This window comes from Mixophyes fleayi, chromosome 7, assembly GCF_038048845.1.
Source record: "Mixophyes fleayi isolate aMixFle1 chromosome 7, aMixFle1.hap1, whole genome shotgun sequence".
In the NCBI taxonomy this organism is placed as follows: domain Eukaryota; kingdom Metazoa; phylum Chordata; class Amphibia; order Anura; family Limnodynastidae; genus Mixophyes; species Mixophyes fleayi.
The window spans coordinates 102,596,771-102,623,384 of NC_134408.1; the positions used below are offsets into that span (position 1 = coordinate 102,596,771).

At 39.1% G+C, this 26,614-nt stretch overlaps 1 protein-coding gene across 2 annotated transcripts in view; it reads right to left on the minus strand.

Moving 5' to 3' along the window:
• PLEKHM3 (pleckstrin homology domain containing M3) overlaps positions 1-26,614 on the minus strand; it is a 184,925-nt gene that overhangs the window by 90,900 nt on the left and 67,411 nt on the right. For both annotated transcript variants that reach the window (XM_075180233.1, XM_075180234.1), the window contains exon 4: positions 265-410. In XM_075180233.1, coding sequence (XP_075036334.1) covers positions 265-410 — 146 coding nt within the window. The remainder of the gene's footprint in view (positions 1-264; positions 411-26,614) is intronic.

Sequence of the window (26,614 nt, forward strand, 5' to 3'; positions counted from 1 at the left end):
TCTTCAAGAAGGATTGCAGAAAGGACGTGCTGTTAGTAGTTTGAAAGTACAAGTGTAAGCATGGAGTGCATTTCTGGACAAAAGGTTAATATCAGATGATTTAAATATTGAAGATAATCTGTCCTTGCATGAAATGTCAGTGATATCTGTGTCCTCTCAATGAAGGACGAGGAAAATGCTTCAAGATAGAAATAATCTGTATGTATTAGTTATTTAGTTATTAAGGTAATTAGCATACAGCATTCAAATTAGATATCACCATACCTTGTGTTTAGATGTGTCCCAGTTGTGAACAAGACGAGCAGGGATAACGAAACCATCGTCCACGTGGCATGTGCTGCAATAATACCACCCACTATAACTGCACACTTTGGCTTTTCCACTGGAAAGACCTATTGGCCTCTGGCAACCTGTAACAATAATAATAAAAAAAAGCTGGATATAAGAGTTTGTACATGAGCATCTGTAATTTTAACAGAGACGACCAATCCTCTGCTAAACCATACTTGCCTGCTCTTCCGGAATGTCCATAAGACTTTCAAATTTCTGTTTGTTCTCTTAAACTCCCGAAAGAGCAGACCACCCCCCCTGCATCTTGCCCACTTCTTAGTGATATGGGAACTCAAAGATGTGATTCATGGTGAATCATATAATTTTGACACTGCCCCTCATGGCACAACATCATGATCCCGTCACGCCCCTCATGGCACAATATCATGATCCCGTCACGCCCCTCATGGCACAACATCATGATCCTGTCACAGGGGGTGGGGACAAAATGATGAGAACCGCACTGCCAGGCCCCTCCCCCACCCTGTGCTCTTGCCTCCGTTCAGGGAGGACTACAGTTGGCAAGTATGTTCTAAATTAAATTGATAATGGTAATATATATATAGTAAATTTAGCGGTAACCAAAAATCTTTATCACATGGTAGATTAAGATTTAAAAACATTATTTCTTGTACAACAGAAACATTGTGCAACTCATCTACAGGTTTTTATTCATGTTAAGGCATGCAAATGTCTGATGGTCACTATGGAGTTGCAGATTTGAGTATGAGGTGGATGAAGAGATAAAATATGCAGGTTTAAATGCAGAGGAAACAGGCATCAAGTGTGGATTAACAGCCTACTGGATGCTTGTGCAAGTTATTCTTGTAACATTACATATATTGAAACAGTAGGACTTGATGATGGACTGAATATTAGAAGCAAAAGTGAATCTATAAAATGTACATATTCAGGGAAGCTGAAAGCAGACTTAAGACCCCAGAAGAGTGATGAATTGATTACTAAGAAGACTGCATTGTGTATATTCACAATAATGTTTTTAAAGGGAGGTTGTACCAAAAATAAAGAAATAAGCACCCTGGGTCCATCTGGCATTCTGCACTGTGATGGACAGTAAGAGTCTCATAGTGATCTGGTTGTCTTCTATTGATTTAACTGAGTTTGCATGGTGAAAAGTCCACACATACTCTGTATATTTTTTCTCTATACTCAGCACCTTCTCATATTAATACTAACAGCACAAATCACAGATAAATACTTTCAAATGTTTATTTATGCATTGATGACCAATGTATCCAGGAAACTATATACATAAACAATTACATAAAAGTAGTTATTATTCAGTGATGTATGCTGCTATTAGTATTAAAAAGAGAACTAGCCGAATATGTGCGGACCCTGAAGAGAAGGAAGAAGTAAGGTGCCACTTCACTGATTCTCCACCAGATCTTTTTACTATTTTCCTTTTAACGCCATCCAGAGAGCTATAATGAGAATGCTCTTGTTATCCAGCAAGTGTAATTGCACCCTGTACTTCATTTTAAAAGGCTACTAACATTAAACTGTGTATTTCCTTAATCTATGCTTCTCATCGGTCCAGGCAATAGCACACTTTTTACCATGACATATTTCATCATAAAACATGCTCTTTTCCCCATAAAATATGCTAATAGAAACATCAGAAAAGATATATACCACTCCCCCCCCAATTCCTTAAGCCCTGAAAGGCATTCTGTTTAAAACAACCTGGATCCATTGGGATTTCTAGATACAATTACCCCTCGGGAGATTTAGTGGCTCAGTTCATTTAAATGAAGTCCCAACTAGAATAGCTTGTAGAGGGATGAGTTGTAGCATACACTTCTGCCTGCTGGAGAAAAGGCTTTCAGGGGCAATCCAATTAGGAGATATATTAGAGAAAATATCTTTCAAGACAAAGGGTATTAAAAGGGTATATAAGTTTATGTAAATAAAAAACAAGTTATGGGCAAAACAAATGTATCACATCATCAGGACTACAAAAACACTTAAAAAATGTAATCATGTTTAAAAAATTATGTTGTGGTGATGGCTGACATACACATATATATATTTAGATCATTGAGGAGTATGGAAGCCAAAAAATAAGAAACACACTTTCAATCTGCAAGCTGCTTTCAAAGGCTCTTAAGTATTATTAACAGCATTCACATTTATAAGAAATGCTACTATTTATATAATTGGGATGCAGTGGTTAGTTCCTCCATCCACTATGGTATCTAAGGTACAAAATTATTTTCTGTTGATAAGATTAAAAAAAGTAATTTTGAATTTCTACATTTGTACAGTTACAAACTCCATAATATTATCTTTTTCAGAATGACATTTATTGCTTGTAGCTTATCCTATACTATATATTTTATGATATGATAAGGCAATAAAGGCCTGCACAAACTACCCCGCATTTTATCAATTTTGACTACCTTTTTTCTTAGATGAGATTGTCTGCATAAAGAAAACAATTGTTATTTAGAATATGGTAGAATATTATCATTTATTTTATACATATTGAACCTGTTGCGGAGATGGACACAATTTACATCCAAAATGTAGATGTACATTGTGCCAGGAAAAATAAAGCATTTTACGTAGCATGTAGAGTTGCATGCACCTGAAGATCATCATGTGTATCATCATGAATTAGAGAATAGGGTCATCAAGTTGATGATGATGATGACTTGTTTTTAAATAAATATTATAACAATTAGAATCATAGCCTAAGCTGGTATGAGCAAAATTAAGGGGGGGGCAAACAGTGTGGGGTCCCTCAGAAAAATACAACACTAGCACTAGGCTTTGACAAGCAGCCCTGGTGCCACTATAACAGGGAAAACCGCAGCATAGCACCTTCCTGTCATAATGATTTCAACCCTAGCCCATGCAGAACAAGGCTACAAACCAGCCTGCACTGAAAGCACTAGGGTTTAACTCCACCACCCTCCAAGCAAGCCCTGACAGCCTTAAACTGCTTGGTTATCCTGGTGCTTGCAGAACTATGCCTTGGCAATCCATTTGTTAAAAAACACCTTATGTAGCAACAAAGACTTGCTCCCCTAGGAGTATTTAAGTAGGTGTATTTAATACAGTGCAGCTTTCCCACACTCCGACACTATGCTGTAGGTTTCCCTGAATAGGCTATGAGCAAGTGCTAGTTTGTGTGTGTGTGTATACTTGCATTCATATGCTTGTGGGAACATTTACCTGTTTACACACTAATACTGTGGGGACAAAAATTGAGGTCCTCATACAGCTTCCCAAGGCTAATTAATACTGATATGCAAGCCATAAAAATTCTAGCATGTCCCCACGCCTCACTTTTGTCGGATGAAAAGTGTGTGTGTGTCCAATGTGTGTACATTCCACTGCTAGAGGTCAGTAGACCGTCCATATATATATAGCAAGAGCAGGAATAGGAAATGACTGCAGCTTCCTTTCTTTATGCACCAAACGGGTCAAAACATGGTTGCATCCATCTGCTGCTGAAGGTAAAGTGGGGACAGTGGATTATAGTCATGAAGCCACCGGTGCTTTCGACTATAGCCCGGAAAGCAGTGGAGATGAGTATGCCCCTGACAGACATTCAGGGGAGAACGGTTCAGACACGAGCGGTGATGCCCCATTGCCCGAAGGTGGAGCAAAGTGCAGATAGCCAGAGGTGAGTTCTATGTACGATCCTTCTCAAGCTTCTGGCAGCTATATTTTAAACACAGATGGTCGGAAAGACGACACAGTGTCTGTTCAAACGCTATCCAGAAACAGTGATGGCTCCAGGGCGTATACCAAAAAGCAGTACTGCCTGTCCTGTGAGAAACCCCTTTTAATAATAACTGGGCATATGGAGCATGTTCACCGTAATGAGACTGAAGTAGCCTAGGCCTGAAATTCCCCAAGCACTTGAAAGAAAGGTGCATATCATTAATACATCTTCGTAATGGGGACAACTTTGCACATAATGCTGAGGCGCTGAGGACAGTACATGGCGTTCTGGTCCCATGCAAATTTCCAGACAAAGAGATAGATGCAAAGGCTCAACACAATGTGCTGCCTGCCAAGGCTTGTTTGCCAGTCACTGTGCGCCTTTGCTCAGCCTGTTCCACCTGACATCAGTGGTGGTTTTTGTAAACTCTTGAGCGACATGACCCCAGATGAAATCCTTCTCGCAGTCAAAAATGACCGATGCATCATGCAGATGGGGTAGAATCTCTTCAATCGGGTCAGTTCAGATGTTGGCAGGCACGAGTACATCTGTCAGAAGCTTAGAGAAATGGGCAGGCTACTGCTACAGGTCAGAAGAGCTAACCCTTTGGTGAGGATGGAAGACTTTACTATCCCATCAAATTTTCTGCATGTAATAGACACTGTAAAGCTGATAGCTGGCTATGACGAGGAGATGGGTACATTTAAGACACCCTCGCTGGCACTCAAGGTTGGGCATGACCTGCAAAAGATAGCGAGCATTGTAGAGTGCCGAGCCATGATGGAGGACTGCACTGCTGCGGTTGAAAATGCACGCAACTTCATCAACATATATGAGGCAAGATGAAACGAGCTGATCTCATCAGACGCCTTGAAAACTCTTAAGGAGTCCAAGTGAACCCGTGGAACATGCCTTATCTCTTAATGTTCATAGAAGATGTAAATAAGATGCACTTGTACATCAATGAGAAGCAGCAAGCCTACCGAAGTGGTCTATCCACCAAGCCTACACTTAACCACTGAGCACTACTTGTAAAAGTCAGCCTGGCACAGGTAATCTTGTTCAATCGAAGAAGGGAAGAGGAGGTTTCCAAGATGTTGCTGACAACCTTCTCCTCAAGAGATACTTCGGATCTCCATGAAGATGAGGCCCTAGTGTCCCATCCTGCTGACACCAGCCATAGAAACTACAATGGAACTTCTCGCAGAGAAGTGTGAAAAAATGAGGAGTGGATATCCAAAATGTCTACATGTTTGTCAGACCAGCTACCTTTTCACACTTTAGAAGCTCCAATTGCATACAACTGTTTGCCCGACAGTGTAGTGCCAAACATCCCCACATGCTGTCTTCCATGAAGCTTCAAAGCACGTTGCCACTCTCTCAAAGGTCCTCAACCCAAACGACACAGCACTGGATCAGTTGGCAGACTTTCTTGAGCACGAAAAGGAAAAAATTCAGTAGTGAAACTACAACCACAAAAAAACAAGTGTACCATAGATCAATTATTAATCTATTTATTCACTTCTGAAAATTACACATGTAATGCATATAAACATATAAAAATATACCTCATAAGCTATCGTAAGGTATCAGAAAAACATAAAAAAAACAATAATGGAGATTAGATATTAATATGCTATGATATAATGACATGCATGCTTAATCAAACAAGAAGTGTCCATTTATAGTTTTCCAGCTGATCCAATTATTTAGACTATTAATTTAGATGAATTGTCAGATACAAATCCGCAAACTCAGTCACATAAACCCTCAACAGGGTAAATAGATCCAGTTATAATGTAATTATAGGGACGTTTGCACCAACTAGCATCCACCAATCTCAATAAATAGCGATGTTAATAGTACCACAATCTGTACAGATATAATGCTATTGAGGTGTAACAATTGTTGGTGGCTTAGCAAATGCCTGGGTAATCATCCATATAAAAGTCCTGTGTGAGGTTGTAGAGCCGTACTGGCCACCTAATAAGCACCGGATGGTACTGCGCTTAGTTAGCTCCTTCCCGCATAAAGATCAATTGCCCGGGTACTACCTAGTAATGTCCTCCGTGAGGTATCTGGAGCTGTTCCCTTTCAGTATAACAGGTGCTGCAGCTCTAAACTAGCTCCCCCCATTCAGATTCCAGGAATACTTATGTACATGTAACTTCTTAATTTTTTATTTTCAATAAATGTGCACGTTGTCATTATGGGGTATTGTGTGTAGAATTTTGAGGAAAAAAAGGAATATATTCAATTTTGGAATAAGGCTGTAACATAACAAAATGTGGGAAAAGTGAAGCGCTGTGAATACTTTCGGATGCACTGTATACTTGTGAGTAGACTACACTCTATTTTATCAGTTAACATACAACAAGTACGATTCAGGTAAAATGTACTTACACCCACATTCAAATCGAAATAGGGTCGGAACTATGCTCATGTTCCGTGCAGCTTGAGTGCAAGTTGCGTTCAAAGTTGAATCAGGCCCTTTGTGTCTACATATAGCATGGAGTCACAACAAATTAGGAATATTTTCTTATTTGGATATTTTGGTATTCTAAAACAAGATCATATTTTAGGGAAAATTATTGATGAATGACCTATAGTATTTTTTAAGAAAAACCTTGTGGTATATAAACTGCAGGGTTGAAAAAGTGGAGGTGTTGCCTATAGCAACCAATCAGATTCTAGCTGTCATTACAATCTCATTGGTTGCTAAAGGCCATATATCCAATTTAACAAACCCTCAGTTTAATAAATATACCTCCTAGACTTGAAAGGGTTCTGAACCCTAGCACCCAGAAACCTGTGGACACCCTTAATGGTAATTCCTATGATTACATACTAATATACCCACCACCTCTCTTCCATATTCTGTTTAAATGATTTGTGATGGAGATTGACTGTCATTAGTTATACTGAAATTTTGCAGAGTCTCAGCTACCAGCTGTGTAAACTGAGGTATATATCTTAGCATGATACAAATTTGATATTTATGTGAACCCTATATAAAATCTGAAAAATAATATATTAATTGTAAGGCATCATAAGGATGAAACAATTGGAGGCGTTTAAATTGTATTTTTTAGAATCGTATGCGTTATTATTAAGGTACTGTCTATGTGAAGAGGCTTCTCCCAATAACATCTATAAACAAGCAATGTAGTAGAAATAATTAGCTTTGAAAATGTCCAAAGTAATGGGATGAAAGGCGTCACCTGACTGGGAAGCACACAGAGGACAGGAAAAGAGCTTTATCTTTGAATTGATACAGGTTAAGCGTAACAAAGGAAACATTCTCTAAGTGTAACGGCTCCACTGTAAGCCAGATAAACTCTTTGAACAAGGCAATGAGAGGTGTTCACATAGCAAGTTGCTTTTCCCATAGAACAATATTCTCACTGGTACTTAAATGCCACCCAGGACTTATACTAGTAACAGATTATCTTAAGTACCAGGTAGAGAATGGGTACAGAGACCGGAAGTAGTTGTACACCAGGCGGTATACAAAAAAAAATCCAGAAGAAAGCAAATGGTTGAAGACAAGCCAAAGGTCAGGGTGTGCAGCAAACATGGAGGTGCAGAAACAAAGCAAAGAGTCTAAGACGGGCAGTATTCAGGGACAGGCAAAAGGTCAGACAACATGTAATTAGTATTTAGTGTGTTCAACAAAACAAGAGGATTCACAAAAGGCAGGGCACAAACACTAACACTGGCAGGGGGGACTGGTGACCAATCAGAGGCTCCTGCAGAAAAGAGCCTCCCTGGAGGGACATGAAGAGCAGGTCACATGACCACTAGAGGGGCTGAACAAAGCGTCCCGGCTGCTTGGGAACCAGTCAGGACACAGTAGAGTGTCAGCCAGTGAGAAAGTGTCTCGGCTGCCTCAAAACACCTGGGACACAGCAGAATCACAGTGAAACATTACAAGTAGCCCAGACCTATTGGTAGGCTTATGCAATGACATACAATCAGATGCAACTGCAAAATTAAGTTAATGTTTTTGAGTGCTCCAACAGAGAACCCTCTCTGCTTTCAATCATGAGGTAAAATGGTCCACAAGTTTTATTGTTTATAAGGATACCTATTACTGGGACTAACATGTGGGAAGTTTTTAAATAAACATTTATTGATTTTACTATGTTGATTGTGCCAAACACTTATAATTGCTTTATCTACCTTGAATGAACTAAATGTTTTCTTAATTATACAATAAGGTTAACCAATTGTATTGATAGTATATAATATTAACCATACAGCTCACAGAGCTGTTGTATTTCTTCTTCTCTATTGGCTATAGAGTTGGGGTTTAGCAATACCACTTTAAGACAGCAGCTGTGGTCTATAGTTTTTATAACAGAAAAACAACAAAATAAGTCGGAATTGTGAAAATTCTAATGTTTTGTACAAGCGATAGTCAGTTACCTTGCTATGAAGCAGATAATATGGGAGGGAGAGGGAAGTGTGTCAGTACATTATTTAGTGTAAGATCACTTTCTCCCCATTGCACAAAAGCACTATAGCACCTTCACCATACAATGCGGAAATGCTGCACCAATCCATACCTCCCAACTGTGCCGATTTAAGTAGGACAGTCCAGATTTGAGGGGAATCTCTCGCATATCAAGAAATTTGCCTAAGTTCCTAAGGGGATAGAGCCTGTGCTGGGCATGCCCTAAGGGTGTGTAGAACACTCTGATGTAGCATGGCCACGTCCCTTTTAGGTGTCGCCAATATGGACAGTGTCCATGCGCTATCGCTTTGGTAAGCGCACACTATCACAATTAGGGACAGTGGAGGGGATAATGTAGTAACGGTTGGATGCCAATAAATTAGTCCACACTGCAACCAACGAGGATACCACCCACAACTTTAGAGAAAGTAGCCTTGTGTGTTTATATATACATAAAAAAAAACAACTAGATGGAGTAATGGGAGAGAGGGTTGATAAAGACCTTGGGCCCTAATTTAGGCAACTCGAGCTCATCTCAACTAGCCCTAGCTTAAAGGAACTAGACCCTTCCTACCCCCAGGACCAGCCCCTTTATTGTATCATTTCTCTCGCATTCCCACTTTCACTTATTCCTTCTCCACCCTCCTACACACATGAGGTTGGAGCATAGAATCTATACCAGGTGGAGGAGTCTGCTTTCCATAGCATTCAAGAGGAATTAAGTGTGTTAGGGTGAAAAGGGTTCATATAATCTCCATATAATGGAGACTGGCGGCAGGTATTAAGGTTCATATAATCTCCATATAATGGAGACTGGCGGCAGGTATTAAGGTTCATATAATCTCCATATAATGGAGACTGGCGGCAGGTATTAAGGTTCATATAATCTCCATATAATGGAGACTGGCGGCAGGTATTAATGTTGTGTGGGGGCTTTTGGGGGTTACTAAATTTAAGTAGGGATATTTTTTGTGGGAGCTGGGTGGATGAACTAATATAATATAGGAGGTGCTGGTGTGTATTTGTTTTTTGTGGGGCTGGTGGGGTTTATTAATGTTTGTGTGGGCTTGTGTGGATATTAATGTAATTCAGGGGCTCTTCATTAAATGTGGGCTATTACTGTAATCTGGGTTTGGTGGGGGCTATTAACATTTTGTAGGCGCTATTAATGCAATGTGGGGTGTCTATTAAATGATCAATGGGATAAATTGGAATGCTATTATCTTGATAATAAGGCTGATTGAGGGGAAAAAGGCCTATTTATTGAATGTGCACATTGTTAATTTAAGGTCAGGTTGGTGGTGGTGGTGGTGGGGAAAGAGACCTATTTATAAATGTGAATGCAATTAATTATATTTTGCGGCTGGCAGAGGGGAAGGAATGTTGTTTATTAAACATAAAAGCTATTAATTTATTATGTCAGAATAGGCTGCAGAGAAGGAGGTCTATTTATAAAATGTAAATGCTTTTAATTTAATGTTTGGGGTTGATAGCGAGAAACAGACTTATTTATTAAATGTGTTATTAATTTAAAGCACCAATACCATGAATAAAATCATAAATGTAATGTTTTAAAATTGTATAGTGTCATTGACTACTATGGGAACCACAGTTGCATGATGTAACGAGCAAAGAGGCTTTGCAATGCTCCTCTGAACTCTGAACACTTCTTCTCCCACTCTGCCTTCATATAACAAACTGAGAGCTGTGTGAGCCATATTTTTGCAATTTCCAGAGACATTTCGAAAAAAGAGATAATGATTTGTAGAAGAATATCTAGATCTAAAAGTTATTTAGCTAGTTAAAGAAAAAAAAACCTTAAATGTGAGATTGCTGCTTTAATGTCAGGGCTGCCAGTGGTGGAGAAGTAAGCCTACTTATTGAATGTGAATGCGATTAATTTAAATTTGGGGTTGTTTGGGGGGGGGGGGGTGATTACTATTAGTGTAATGTTGGTACTGGTTGGGTAGAAGGAGTTCTATTCATCATCATCATCACCATTTATTTATATAGCACCACTAATTCCGCAGGGCTGTACAGAGAACTCAATCACAACAGTTCCTGTCCTCATTGGAGCCTACATTCCCTAACATGCACACACACAGACAGAGAGACTAGGGTCAATTTTGATAGCAGCCAATTAACCTACTAGTATGTTTTTGGAATGTGGGAGGAAACCAGATCACCTGAAGGAAACCCACGCAAACACGGGGAGAACACACAAACTCCAAACAGATAAGGCCATGGTCGGGAATTGAACTCATGACCCCAGGGCTGTGAGGCAGAAGTGCCAAACACTTAGCCATCGTGCTTCTATTGATTTATCAAAAGCACTGTAAATATAATAAATGGTTGATTGTTTGCAATTAGGTGGGGCTGGCTGGGTGCAGGGCCAAATTAACATAAGGGATAAGGGCTGATAAGGCCACCTTCTGAAATAGGCCCATGAGAGAAGCAGTGCACCAGGGTGGGATCCAAAAGGGGCAATCACCCATACCCCTAACAGCAGGGACGGATCACGCTTTAGGGAATCTTGGCCCTGTGGGATATGCATGCCACCCAGTTTACCTGCGTTCAGTCTCAGAGGGATTCCTAACTATAGAAGGGGGAAGTGATTGATAAAGAGATGTGCTTCATGCCTACAGAAGCCCACTGTTTGTCAAACTACTGTGGAAAAATGTAGAGATGAAGTGGCAGTGGTGCACTAGATTAGCTGAACACAACTGGGCATCTGTAGGTAGGAAGCATCCATGCATTCCAGGTTAGATGTGCAGCGCTTCTGGGTCAATGGGAGAGCCAAACTGATAAGAATTAAATTGGGGACCCACAATGTTCTTCCATGTAAGAAACAGAAAAAAAAAAAACTAAAGTAAGGGGTCTAGCAATATTTCAAAGTAAATTAATCTACATAAACAAATAAAAATAAATCATTTTAATAAGTCCCTTCAGTTCTGCTACTGATTGACTCTTGTCTGACCGAGCATGTAGGTTGTTGACTGTGAGAGTCCACACATGCTGTTTCTCACATTATTAAGTAGGGGAGGAAATGGAGATAATCTCTAAGTAATGCATTATAGGCAGAGGGGGTTTTCTGTGCAATATATGATTGCCAATGGTGGTTATCTGTGTATAATATATGATTGGCTTTGGGGGTTACCTTTGCCAATATATAAATAGCAATAGGGGTTACCTTTGTGCAATATATGATTGACATTGGGGGTTATCTGTGGCAATATATGACTGGCAAAAGGGTTATCCCTTTACAATATGTGATAGCCAATAGAAATTATCTGTGGGCAATACAGTCAAGTCCATAAATATTGGGACATCGACACTATTTTCATAATTTGGGCTCTATACACCACCACAATGGATTTGAAATGAAACTAAAAATATGTGCTTTAACTGCAGACTTTCAGCTTTAATTTGAGGGTATTTACATCCAAATCAGGTGAACGGTATAGGAATTACAATGGTTTCTATATGTGCCTCACACATCTTGTTTCTTTCATTTCAAATCCATTGTGGTGGTGTATAGAGCCCAAAATATGAGAATTGTGTCAATGTCAAAATATTTATGGACTTGACTGTATATGCTATAGACCCCTCATCATTTTCAGCTTCCACTAGGTCCTTCAACATAACTATTTTTATTAAGGTTTTCATGGAGAAAGGGGGGTAAGGAAGGATACAGAAAAAAGGATAGGAGTGGGGAATGGTGCATTATGGGAAGCAGACATAGCATAAAACACATCATTCCACATAGAACATAGAAGGAAAACCTAGCAGAAGATGTGTCCCATCCAGGCCCGGCGCTCCCATTAGGCAACCTTAGGCAGTTGCCTAGGGCGCCGGGACCTGCAGGGCGCCGCTACCGCTGACTAGATTTAAAAATCTAGTCAGCGGAGAGAAGTGGGAGAGAGGTGCAGCGGCGGCGGGGTGCCGCCGCTGTTTTTTCCAACGTCCGCCGTCAGTGTGTATTTATTCAGATGCGCCCGGGCGCCTGCTGTATTATCACACTGTCTGTCAGTGACAGACAGTGTGAATAAAGTTCTTTCCCCCTCCCCTCCCCTCCCAGCATGCATCGCTCCGTCTCCTGTGTGAAGGCGAGGAGCAGCCATAGGACAGAGAAGAGAAGAGAAGTGAAGAGAAGAGAAGAGAAGTGAAGAAAAGAAAAGAGGTTTGAAGAGCCCCCCTGCATCTACAGACCAGGTAAATAAAATGTAATCATTTATTTATTTATTTATTTATTGGGAGGGAGGGGGGGGCGGCGGCGGGGCAGGAAGGGGGGGGGGGGTGTTGAAATTTTGCCTAGGGCGCCAAAAACCCTAGCACCGGCCCTGGTCCCATCTGAGGTGCATTTCTGGTCCATTCAAAGCCAAGTGACAGAATAGAGCAGAAAACAGAGGGGCAACATGGTGGAACTGTCCAAGTGTAGCATGTGTAAACACCCTATTGTTAATTAATCTGCAGTAATAATATACTTGTGAGCTATATAAATAAATAATGGGCTATTAACTAGACAGTCCATTTACCAGCATACTCATTGAGAATTAACATATGGGCTCATGGAAGTTGCTGTTTGCATATAAGTCCACACATAGTGTTGTTCGCATTTATAAGGGGGGTTGGCAATGGGTGTTATCCCTGTGCAATCTACTATATAAATGCCTAGTGGCGTGTGTGGAAAAAAAACACCAAGCTGCAGCGCCACCTGCTGGGCAGAGTTATACACTGACCTATATATTTCTTGAAGGAGAAGTGACAGTTGGGAGTGGTTGGTTGTTGCCGGGGGTGACAGTGGGGAGTTTTTAACACCTTAAGTAGCTTGATGAAGGATGTGGCGATGAAGATGAAGGATGAGGTGATGGAGAAAAATGATGAGGTGGTGACATGTGGACAAAACCACGTTAAAAAAGGGCGCTTGCATCGGGAAGTAATGCTCTTCCCCTGAGGAGGCCTGGGCTAGGCCCAAATGCATGACAAGAACCTTTTTAACACCTTAAGTAGCTTGATTTGACTAGAATGCATGAGTATCATGCACGGGTTAACTTGTATATATATATAATTGGCAATGGGAAATTTTTCTTAGTAATATATAACTGACAATTGGTATTATCTCTGTGTAATCGTAATTGCCAATGGGAATTGTATCAATATGCATGATACAATTCCCATAATTTTCATCTCCTGGCCATCTAAGTCCTTAATATGAAACTGGCTGGGGAAAGGGAGATCTAGGGATTCATTTATCAAGCTGTGAATTTCCGGCAGGTTTGAAAAGTGGAGATGTTGCCTATAGCAACCAATCAGATTCTAGCTATCATTTTGTAGAATGTACTAAATAAATGATAACTAGCATCTGATTGGTTGCTATAGGCAACATCTCCACTCGCTGGAAACTCGCAGCTTAATACATTTACCCCCTAGAGTGTTCACTCATGGCTTGGCTTTCCAGTTGGTGAATAGTAGCTATCTCTTCACCAAACAAAACCCCAACATTCCATGGTCAAGGCAAGCAGCAACACATCTTAGGACACCAGCAGCAGCAGCAGAAGTGAAAGCTCCAAGAACATGTAGGAGACAGCAGCACAGTCTGACATCTGTCCCGAATATGTTGGGACAGTCTATATGTTGCCTGACTTTCCTGTTCTGTCAACACTTTCTCTTAACATTCAAAAGGGATGTTGCTGGTGTGTTTGAAGGGGAGCACCATCTAAATAGATAGCCAAGCCCTTTCATGCTGACCACACCGATCTCTCCACTGCATGCCAATTTGACACTGTCTGACAATAATTTGACGATGCCCTACCAGCAATGGAGATCTAATAAATTGCATTTCCATCCGACACTGCAAAATCTTGGTAGGTACTCATCTGCAAGTGTGAGATATTCTACATATATATATATATATATATATATATATATATATATATATATATATATATATATATATATGTATATATACACACACACACATATTATATATATATATATATATATATATATATATATATATATATATATATTTATAACTTTGGGACAACACCAAGCTTTGGCTTGCTCACTCTTTCCAGGGCACTCTATCATTTCCTGAAGTAAGCAGTCATACCGTGTTTCATGGGTGATGCAATCGGCCAGGATAGTAATCAGAAAGTAAATGAGATACCTGATTGAACATACACTATATGGACAAAAGAATTTGGCCACACCTGTTAATTATTGAATTTCAGTGTTTCAAGACCCATTGCCAGAGGTGTATAAAATCAAGCACATAGTTATTCAGTCTCTATTTGCAAACATTTGTGATACAAAATGGGTCGCTCTGAAGAGCTCAGTGACAGAATGCAATCTTTGAAATAAGACGGTTTGTGAAATTTCAATCCTGCTGGATATTCCACGGTCAACTGTAAGTGATATTATTAGAAAGTGGAAGCCTTTACAACAGTAACTCAGCCACGAAGCAGAAGACCACGTAAAATCACAGCAGGGACAACGACTGCTAAGGCACGTGGTGCGTAAAAGTCATCAACGCTCTGCTGATTCCATAGCTGAAGACTTCCACTGGCATTAATGTAACCACAAAAACTGTACAGTGGGAGCCTAATGGAATGAGTTGGTGCAGCAGCTGCAGGCAAGCCTCACATCACCAAGACCAATCCCAAGCATCGGATGATGTGGTGTAAAGCACACAGACACTGAACTGTGGAGCAGTGAAAACGTGTTCTGTGGACTGACGATTCAGGCTTCTCTGCTTGGCAGTCAAACAGGGGAATCTGGGTTTGGCAGATGCAGGGTGAATGTTACCCCTGCCTCAACTGTGAAGTTTGGTGGAGGAGGGATAATGGTATGGGGTTGTTTTTCAGGGTTTGGGCTAGGCCCCTTATCTCCAGTGAAGGGAAACCTTAATGCTTTAGCATACCAAATCATTTTGGACAATGCTATGCTTCCAACTTTGTAGCAACAGTTTGGGGAAGGCCCTTTCCTAGTCCATCATGACTATGCCACTGTGCACAAAGCAAGGACTACAAAGACACGGTTTGATGAGATCGGTGTGGAAGAACTTGATTGGCCCGCACAGAGCCCTGATCTTAACCCCATTGTACACCTTTGGGATCAACTGGAACGGATACTGTGAGACAGGCCTTCTCGTCCAACATCAGTGCCTGGCCTCATAAATGCTCTACAGAATGAAACGGGCACACATTCCCACAGAAACGGTCCAATATCTTGTGGAAAGCCTTCCAAGAAGAGTGGAAGCTGTTTTCGTTGCAAAAGGGGGACCAACTCCATACTAAAGTATATGTATTTGAATACAATGTCATTACAGTCCCTGTTGGTGTATTTGACAAGCGTCCGAATACTTTTGTCTGTATAGTGTAAGTCTACATTCAATGCACTTCACATTGTAGCTGACAGTCACCTGGACGGTTCCAGTCTTTCAGGCATCAAAGATGAATTCTCTACCTGTTACTAAACATTTCTCATATCAGGCAAAAGTGGGTTTTCAAGGGGAGAAACCAGCACCAAATGTAACATTTAATATGTATTCAGAAGGAAAGGAGAGTACTGTGTCACAGGTTGCCACTTTGTACAGTACATTTTGGGTGAGTTCATAGCCTTATACTGTACATCAGCGGTGGCAGCATTCGGCTCCTTGCCAGGCGCATTACTGAAGCATAATAACGCTCTGGGCACTGGCAGGGGCAGATCAGAACACATTTCGCCATTCAATAGTCCAAGAACAGCTGCATCACGTGACCTACTGTGCACAATGCAGAGAGGTCAGAGTGTCATAGCGAATCACAGAAGGAAGAGGAGTGCATACTGTGTGCTCTCCCTCCTTCCTCTGTGACGGATCAAGCGGCTAAGTGTGGGAGGTGTAAAAGCTAAGTAAGGGTGTACGTGCGAACTGATGGCATGTATGGAGTTCTAATGGCATGTATGTTGAATGTGGAAAGGTCTGATGGCTTGTGGTGAGGCTGACTATCATTTAAGGAGCATGTGGTAAAATCTGTTGGCTGATGGCCATGAGGAGAAGTCTGATGGCATCTGGGGAGGTCGGATGGGCATAGGCAAGGTCTGATGGGCATGCAAGGGGCATGGGTTGGTCTAATGGGCATGTGGGGACATCTGATGACAGGTGGAGAGGTCTGATGAGCATTTGAACAGGTCTGATGGACATATGGGGATATCTGATGGGCACCTCTGGGGCATGTGGGTAGATCTGATGGCATGTGGAGAGATCTTATGATGTGATGAGGCTGATATGCATGTAAAGGGCATGTGGGGTGATCTGATGGGTATGTAAAGAGGTCTGAGGGGAATGTTAGACATTTATGACTTTTTTTATTCTATTTTATCCCCACTTCAACAGTTCCCTCCACATCAACTGTGGATACAGAGGCAGCAAAAGCTACTGTGAAGAGAGTGTAAGTAGTTCTTTCAACCCTCCTCCGCTGTGCACAGTAACAGTGCAGAGCTGTGCTGATTTGATGATTACTCTGAACACTGTGTCACTTTTAGATATTTTTTTTGCTTAGCAAGATATTGTAAACTATTATATTTTCAATGTTTGTGTGTGCGGTATGTATTATGCACGCATTTATATTGTGTCTGTGTGTGTGTGTGTGTATATATATATATATATATATATATATATATATATATATATATATATATATGCGCACACATATATAAAAGGTAAAGTTAGCTCTATTTTTGGGGTCTTTGTCTCTGACTGTCTGGCCACCCTTGCTGTAAATTATACTGGCATATCACCAATGACACAAATGAGACAATGAGCTGCTCCTATTTTTACAAACCTTTTCATTAATTAAAGCAAATAGAGTGGTATGAAATAACTGATGTTAGAAAAAACAAAATAACAAACCAACCAAATTCAATATCAGTTATTTCTTTTGTACAAAGTTATTAAACTGTAAATAAAATGGGAAAACAAGTAGAGCATTGAGTGACTTAAGATTTGCTCAATTGTGTTTGTCCCTCCGTGTGATTGTGGGATTCTGTGAATGCCCCTATTCTTATTTCTGCATCTCTCCCTATTTTTATGTCCTCTATAATGGCAATTATCATTGCCTTATCGTAACAGGCAACAACCACATTAATTTTGCCAATAAATTATATAATCCTTAATATGGCTATACGTTTACGTTCAAAGAAACCTTCTAATTGACTTCTGGATTATTAAATTAATTATACAGGTATACAGCATGCTAAGTCCTCACAGCCATGCTGATTGGCATACAAAGTGTCTTCATACTGCTCCTCTCTCACTGCTTTTTCAGCCCCTGTCACTGACAGCTTCATATGGCCACTGATGCTGCGCAGAGGATGGAGGAGAGCTTCATTTAGTTTAATGCTCAGGGTAATGTATAAATTAGTATATTATATATTATAGTGTAGAGTAGGCCTGGCCAACCTGTGGCTCTGTAGTATGCCGTCAGCAATCGTCTGCCTATCTACTGGGAAAGCATGCTGGGGCTTGTAGTTTCAGAACACCTGGAGAGCCACAGGCTGGCCAGGCCCAGTGTAGAGATTTGCCTAACTTTTATGAAGAGTAATGTTATTGTATAGTGTAATAAAGTATTATAAATATTAATAATAATAATATATAGTGTACTATCGATTGTGGAATGGTAGAAGTCCCCTCATAACTCTGTGCCTGTGATCTTGTGTCTTGATATGGTCACAGAACTCCTCGGTAACTTCAAATACCTGTACAATATACAATCTATATAATAAATAGTACAGTATACATAGTACTCGGCATGGCTACCCCTGCTGTACATTTTACTGCCATATCACCAATGAGACAATGAGCTTCTCCTATTTTTACGAACCTTTTCACTAATTGCAGCAAATGAGTGGTATGTAGTGGAAATGTACATTAAATGTATACATACACAGAGGGACCTCTGGTGGTAGAAAACAAAACATATTTAAAAATGATAACTTGCCCTAACTGTCCCTGTTTCCGGCTATGAACATGTTACCGTGTTGGACAAGTTTGGGCAGTAGAACAGTAATTCTAGTGAACACATGCTTTCACACTAACCCTAGGGCACTGTGAGGTAAGATAATCTTGGTCCAACAACAATATTCAGAATGCTGTGTAAATTACTCCCTCTAATTGTGCTTTTTCGGATATAGAAAATGGAAGCATCATCTTCAATGAAACAGTGTTTATACTCATTAACAACTGTAAATTTGCAAAGAAATGCAATATTTTTTTCTTTTAAATATGTAAGACTTGTAAATAATCAAATATTATTTCAGCCTGTTAAGGTGCTAAACTGATGATGATATAGGTGTTTTAATGAAAGACAGTGATCATTTCCTGGGCAAGCCAAAGATGTACAGTTCTCATTACATAAAGAACTATGAATCCTGCAGTACAAAATTATTTGGCAATGCTGACAATTATTAACATTGCAGGTATACTGTCCTTTCATCTGTAGATTAGAGAAAATGTAAAAACAAAAAGGGTATACCTTCCCCCATGACTGGCTAAGCTCATGTTCTTTCTTAAAGATGCTGGTAGAGTGTACTCTGTCTGTTACTATGGTAGTTCTTCTTTAGAGAATGCATCAAAGAAATTCATTAAATATTATTTATGGACTTTTGTAGTACTGAAACTTAACTAAAATGGCTTTCTTATTTTAATACAAAAACTGGAGCAACTGTAAAAAGGTTTGTTATGTACAGTAGATATTAAAAACATTTAATTTTCCATGTATAATCAGAAATTACTATTATATTGAAACGTAACATTAATTGTGTGTATATATATATACACAAGTTAACCCGTGCATGATACTCATGCATTCTAGTCAAATCAAGCTACTTAAGGTGTTAAAAAGGTTCTTGTCATGCATTTGGGCCATAGCCCAGGCCTCAACCACAAACCACTCCCCACTGTCACCCCCGGCAACCACCAGCCACTCCCAACTGTCACTTCTCTTCAAGAAATATATATTTATTTTTTTAAAATCTTTATAAACACTTTTAACAATTAACAAATTAAATTAACAAATTAAAAACATCTTAGTATACCAAATTTCAGCCCCTTCTGAATTTTTTTTTCCACACACACTAAGAATTTAGTAGGTCAGTGTATAACTCCGCCCAGCAGGTGGCGCTGCAGCTTGGTTTTATATTTTCCACACACAGACAGACTAACACACGCCACTAGACATTTATATTATAGATATATATATATATATATATATATATATATATATATATATATATATATATATTGTGCGCTCTTTTGAAATTTTATATTCCACATAAAGTAAACCTATACCTGTAGTCAACACCACACGTGTCTTGAGATCCGTTCCTTGTTGACTTCAGATGTATGCAGAGCTGACTTATGTGCAGTTTAGAACAAACGCACAATATACTCAGTATGAGTGCCTCAAAGACTTAGGCCCACTATATAAAGTTTCTTCATGCTGCATGGTCACTGACTGCTGTATCCAGACTGCCTCCATATTGGTTTAAAAGTAACACCATATTCATAAACACTAATCTCAGGTTACTTGCCTTTCCTCCACTGAAAAGGGGAAAAATGAAACTACAATGAGTTTGGTGAAAAACATTTATAATTTGAAATTTTATTAATTGGTGGCAATGGAACTATAAAAATCACTGCCCCCTGTTCAGCTGTACAGCCATGTGAGTGATTGTTTTGTTATCAGTGTAAAAATAATAATATCAAGTCCTTTAGCAGGGAGAAAAAGGCTCCTGGAATCCTCGGAATCCCCCTGTAACTGCACTTCAGTTATATTCAGCAGGGAAAGCCCGTAACCCATGGAACACCTCTCATCAGCCACCCCCACAGATGTCACTTGGTCCTCAAGTCTATAGCCATCCCAGTAAACCCGTAAAAAAATGTAGGCTTGTGATGTACAAAACAGCAATTACCCTTAGTTTTAGAACCGGTTTTAATAACAAAATGTCCACCTCTGGTATGAGCAAAAAGTGATGTTAAGAAGCAAAGTCCTTGGTCTTTGATCATAAGTACAGTGCAGAGCACAAAAGCAGGTGCTGGGGCTGATGACATGAATCGCGTCATTAAGCTTCTCCTCTGTTGGGATCTGGAAGAGTACCTGCTCTTCTAAGAGGACTCCGTGAAATTTGGGAGCCTCCCAGGCATTTCAGGAGAGTAGCAAGTATGGTGTACATTTTTTAAGCACACTAAGGTATGTAGTTTTAAATGGTACATTGCTATGGGGAGGTGTAAAGACGATATGGTGATTGCAGTACAGTTTTTCTTACTTTCAATTCTACAACTCTAAGGGGTCTATTTAGTCTTCTGGCTAGCAGTGCTAAGAGGCCAGGCTAGTGCAGAATCCTTCTGTGCACATATGAGCCGGCATGCTGGTTGGTACATGCCACTGGAACATGATGCCCAGTCTTGTGCTTCCAGTTCCAGCTTCCATAAAACAAAAAGAAAAGAAAAAAAAATAGATAATATTTCATTTTACTATTTTGTTCTGCAGTGATGCCCACCTAATGCTATCCAGTGATTACTTTGCATGGAGCAGCATTCCTGGACACCCCCGGTGACAGCCTTTACCAGCTGAGAGGCTTTGATAATAGGGAAAGTGCTTAATCCAGCAAAAACTATGGGTTTTCTCCTATTGATAAATTGACCCCTAAATCAGGACCTAAGGGTTTAAAAGGATGCAACTGTTTACTCACATGTCCCTGAGGAACATGTTTACAATAACGGACATAAAGTATTATAACTAGAGGGCAAAGTTTATTTAGTATATGTAGACAGATCAATAAGGTACAATACGTGATTATTGCCTTTGGCAAACCACACATATAAAGGGTGTCAGTAGTACAGTAGTAAATGTCTCAATTATGAAGCTGACAAGATAGAAATAATCTACTTACATGTACACACAAAGTTTCCTCTCAGCACAAGACTGACAATTTGAATACATAAACAAGCACAATCTTAAGGAAAGCTATCAGCTTTCCACAAGCATTGACTGAAGAGACAGTAATTCATTTCCAATGCTCATTTTAAATTCTGGTCCATTTTTGCCTACTTCTCTCTACTAGATTATCTGCTTGGGTCATAATAGTGGTGTCCCTGTACACTGAGTTCAGAAAGATGCTGGCTGGCTTTGATATCAGGCGCTTCAAAGTGAGGCTGGAAAGCAAATGCTAGCTAGCATCACAGGACTTGATGTCAATTAAGATGTTTATTTGGGGGAGGAAGGGATCAAGAGAGCAGCTTTGAAAACACTAAGTTTTCTGTTTTAAGTTCAAGTTCCCGCCCTAAAATACTCTTTTTTAGTACACAATGTTTGATGGTAGATGGTAGAAGTAGCCATTGTCCTTGATATTCTTATTTGACTTTATTATACAAAGTAATAAATATATCCATCAAGAGCCAGAAATAATTTTAGGCCAATACATGGCTTTATTTGTTTAATATACACACATCCTGGAGGTTTATGCTGGAAATAGAATTCACTCTTTACTGTACCTTTTAGGTGAGGATTGGAATAGAAAGGACCTCTTGGGACCACTAATGGCTGACTGTTGTAAACAAAATCACTTTCTTTCTAATAAATGTCTTTTCCAAAAGATGAAAGCTAAAATCAGATAATATCCTCCCATTTACTTTACAACACAAATAAAGGAACACATGTTTTGTGGTTACAGACTTTTTACAACTTGACACCCACCAAAACTGCCATCATGTTACAATACTAGAGACAATTTGAAATGAAAAGAAATTTTTATATAATCTATATTAGTAATCATTTCCCCTAATGGAGGTTCTGGACCTGATTCATTAAGGCACAAAAACTAACGTAAACAGCATTTGTTTTTTAAACACACATAATTCAGGCATACGCACGTCCAAATTCTACTACAAGCGGATCTGAAGATACGCCTCTTGTTGAGTACATGTCTAGGTCCACTCTGCTTTGACAGACAAAATATACTGCATGATAAGTCCAAAATAAATGTGGATCATGAAGTCCCGAAAGAAAGCGGAGAGAAATTTTTTTTCAATTATTCAAATATAGTCATTAATGAAAACAAAAAAAAGTATTTTTTTTCTCTCCACAAAATACATTTATAAGGATGTTATTAATGTCTGCTGTACATAAAATGCATTTTTACAGTTGCTCCTTATTGTAAACACGTTCTAGTGTGCATACACATCCGTCATCACAACCACTCAGCTCTTACACCTGACCTATAGCCGGTGTAAGTAAAATGACAGATAAACATGAACCTCTCAGATGTCCAAACCTTGAATCGGACATTGCTGAGTGTGCATGAGCTTGGCATGCCCTTACTGTACATCGACTATGAGCATACGCCCATGATATTGTAGGTCGACGTAAGTGTCCTTTGCGCTCAAAGACAAATTCAAGTACTGGCATAGTCAGACGTACACTTCTTTTTAGACTAAGGGTTTGCACTCACTCCAGGGCAGGTATTACTGACAGATGACAGTGATGATCACCTAATACACTGGGCCTATTGATGTTTGGAGACTGGAGTTTGGAAATTTGTATAGCATTTATTAATAATAAAATTGGGTCTGTGTGACACTTCCCAGGAAAGTTAGGTCAAATTTTAGCATTGGGAACTAAAACGGGGAGATATAAATTGTGATTTTTATCGGTGTCACAGATCCCCCCTAGAGACCGCAGGGGGGAAAGGAGGGGAAAGGTGCCAAATTGTCTTTAAAAAACCATGAGAATACTTACAATAAATTGTCAGACTTTTGGGAAATCAATCAACATTAAAAAATTATCTATCTTCCAAGTCAAGTTCCCTTGGCGCAGATTATACAACTCATATGTAAGTTTATATTCTGAAACGCTGTCCTTTTTATTTTAAAATCTGTTTTGCTGCGTGTGCTATGCCATATTTTATTGTTTTTATAACCTGTAAGCATTGAACTTTTTGTATATTAAATTGAAAATTTAATAAGTATGACAATATTGCTATAAACGAATTCACGGCCATTTCTGAAGATTGATTGACCATACTAACCCTTTAAATGCTTATGTGTGAATTAATACATTTGTATATCAAGCCTAGTTGGTACCTGCATGTACATTTGTGTCACAGAAAATTGAGGTGTTAAGTATTAACCCTTTGATTGCTGGTGGGTGCAGGGCTAACCTGCATGTAAGGTCTAAGTATATAGAGAGAAGGCACTCCAGTCCACTTATCTAAAATTATATAAAATTTCATATGAATGATCAACATTAGTATTATCATTAATTAGCAAAATACACCTTTATTCCAGAGATCAAATGTTGGCGAAATATTAAAATAAAAGAATAGTGTGTATACAGAAAAGAAAATAGCGAATTAAAAACTAAATCAGACCCTTCAGTGTACATCAAAATATGTTGTGGGATTGTAGATATCACATTTATTGGGATTTAAATGCACCTTATTATTTTGAATTTATTGGGCACACTGATATCCATCCAAATATAGGCATTTCAGCGCTATTGCATAGTCCCAGTAAATCTATGACCCATTAATATTATTCTACCTGACCTCATATTAGAGGTATAGCTTGTATTCCTCAAATGAGATATAAATGGCTTCTGAGATAAGTATAAACAGTGTTGTTACTATAGTTCTATCTGTATCTAACAGTCTAAGAAATACATAGAGCACCAGGCGCGGGCTGGGAGGTATCAGCCCGGGGGGCGCACAGGCGGCCGCATCACATGACACACGATGCGGCCGCGTCATTAATGACGCGGCCGCATCGTAAGTAATATTAACAAATTATTGCATCCACGGCGGGGGAAGGGGGGAGGCGGCCGGCCCGAACAGCCATTAGACTGAGCGGCCCGCTGCCCCCCTGACCCCCGGTCCAGCCCGCCCCTGTAGAACACAAATCTGAATGAAAATTGTATTATACATTTCCCCTTGTAGGCAACATCTTCTACGACAAACCAATATTCTGGTTAGCATAGAAACACAATGGCCCTCATGAGGGGTGTCTGGCTGATACAATAGTAATTAGGGAGACTCAATCTCTTGCATAAATGAAGCCAAAACACTCCTATTAAACCATATATATGCCATAATTTCATATGTTAGTAATAGAGTGATGCACTTTATTCCCTCAAGGATGGTAATGTCATAACTTCCAATTAAATATGTCCCATAGTTCCATATATTAATAATAAAGTGTTACATTATATCTTCTCAGAGATGGTAATATCCTATATGTATAATGAAACTCCTTATGTGAAATTTACATTAATCCTGGCTTAATGAAGAATAAAGATTAATATGTAATTAATGCAATGAAAAGTATACCATCACTTTTCCTGCTGACTTCATTGTGAAACTATCAAATTCCATTCACTTACACTTCAATTACATTTTTCATACCGTCACTTCGAAATTTCCACTTCGATCAATATATGTATGTATGTATGTATGTGCACTTGACCGTGGTTGAAAAAGCTGATTATATCCTTTGTAAGTATGGTTATGCTGCCTCTTGCTTAATGACTCATTGTTTTTTTTGTTGACAGTGCTGTTCCCATCTCTAAAGGAACACCAGTGGTTCTTCTACTAAAGCAGGACCAACACTTCTAATAAAAAATTAAGAAAATAAACAGCATACTCCACACCCCCAATAAACAAGCACTGATTATCACTATAATGGGGGGAGACTGGTCAGTGTAGAGTTGGTATCTCCATACGGAAACAGCACATTTTAATTGAACAAAATCTACACTTTTACACTACAGATTTTTAATAGGGTTGTTACTGTTGAATGTGAATGCTAGGGTTAATTTTTGACCCTATCTTCCCCATAGTAAGGAAATTCAGCACCATTTATTTAAAAAAAAACATGGGGATTAAAATAAATGTAAAAAACATCATTTGATTGCTAATTAAAAATGTAACATTACAAATATAAACCACAAAAAGAAAAAAATACATTATTGTGTCCTTTCAACATCACAATATAATAACTTTTGTTTACAAAATGTTACTTTATGATGAGAAATTGATACAAACTATTCATTCCTTGTGTCCACACTTAAATGTATGCAGGACACAGAAAATGCTAGTGGTCCAAAGTGACTTGTGTGTAACATCAGTGCATCTTTGGCTTTCAAGTGAAGTGTGTCATCCATTAATATGAGGCCTTTGATGTGCAGGTGTGTTTTCAGTGTTTCATTTATTCCTTATCCATTTCCATTATAAATATAAAATCAACTCCACCCAGGGTAATACATCTAAGAAAACTGGCAGCACATTCTTTGAACCGTTTTATCCACTATATATGGGAAACCTGAAACATTCAGGGGATATTAGCTGGAACAGTTGTACTATGAGAAACCTATTCATTGTGAAAAATAAATTTAAGAACCTTTAAGTCAAAATCAACTTCACAAATACCATATAATGTATAGTAGATCCATATATACATAGAGAAATGTTAAAAGCAGTTGTTTTCTAAACACTTTAATGAGATGAGTAATTTCAGGGGCAGTGTGGGGATAGTTAGGGGTAATGTTTGTTTCATTGCATTTTAGTATATGTTATCCATTGTGCTCCGAATTACAGAAAAACCCCTGTGTGTGAGTGATGATATAAGACCTAAAAAAAATCTGAACTAAACTCTGATTACTGAGGTGTGTGCCAGCAAAGGTAATATTATATGTATGTAACGCAGCTAACCAATCTTAAACCAACAGAAGCCACAACACCAGAGGACATCTTTATTATGACTTATTTAAAAAAATAAACATATGTCAAGTGAATGAGAAATGAATGATCACTAATAAATGAACCAACAGAAAATGATTAACAAAATGAATATTTGTGTATTAATAGTAATAGCATAATTACATGGAAATAGCTTTGAAGACATTTGTGGCAGATAATGTAATATAATGCATTTTTTTATTTATTTATAATATGCATGGTTTAGGAAGGATGTACACCAGGACTTAAAAGTGCAAACAGAGTTTGGCACTACAAAAACGGGCACAATATTTGAACATTTTAACCATGGTAACCACAAGTCAGGGGTACCAGGAGGGGCAAAGTGCTATTCAGCATTTAAA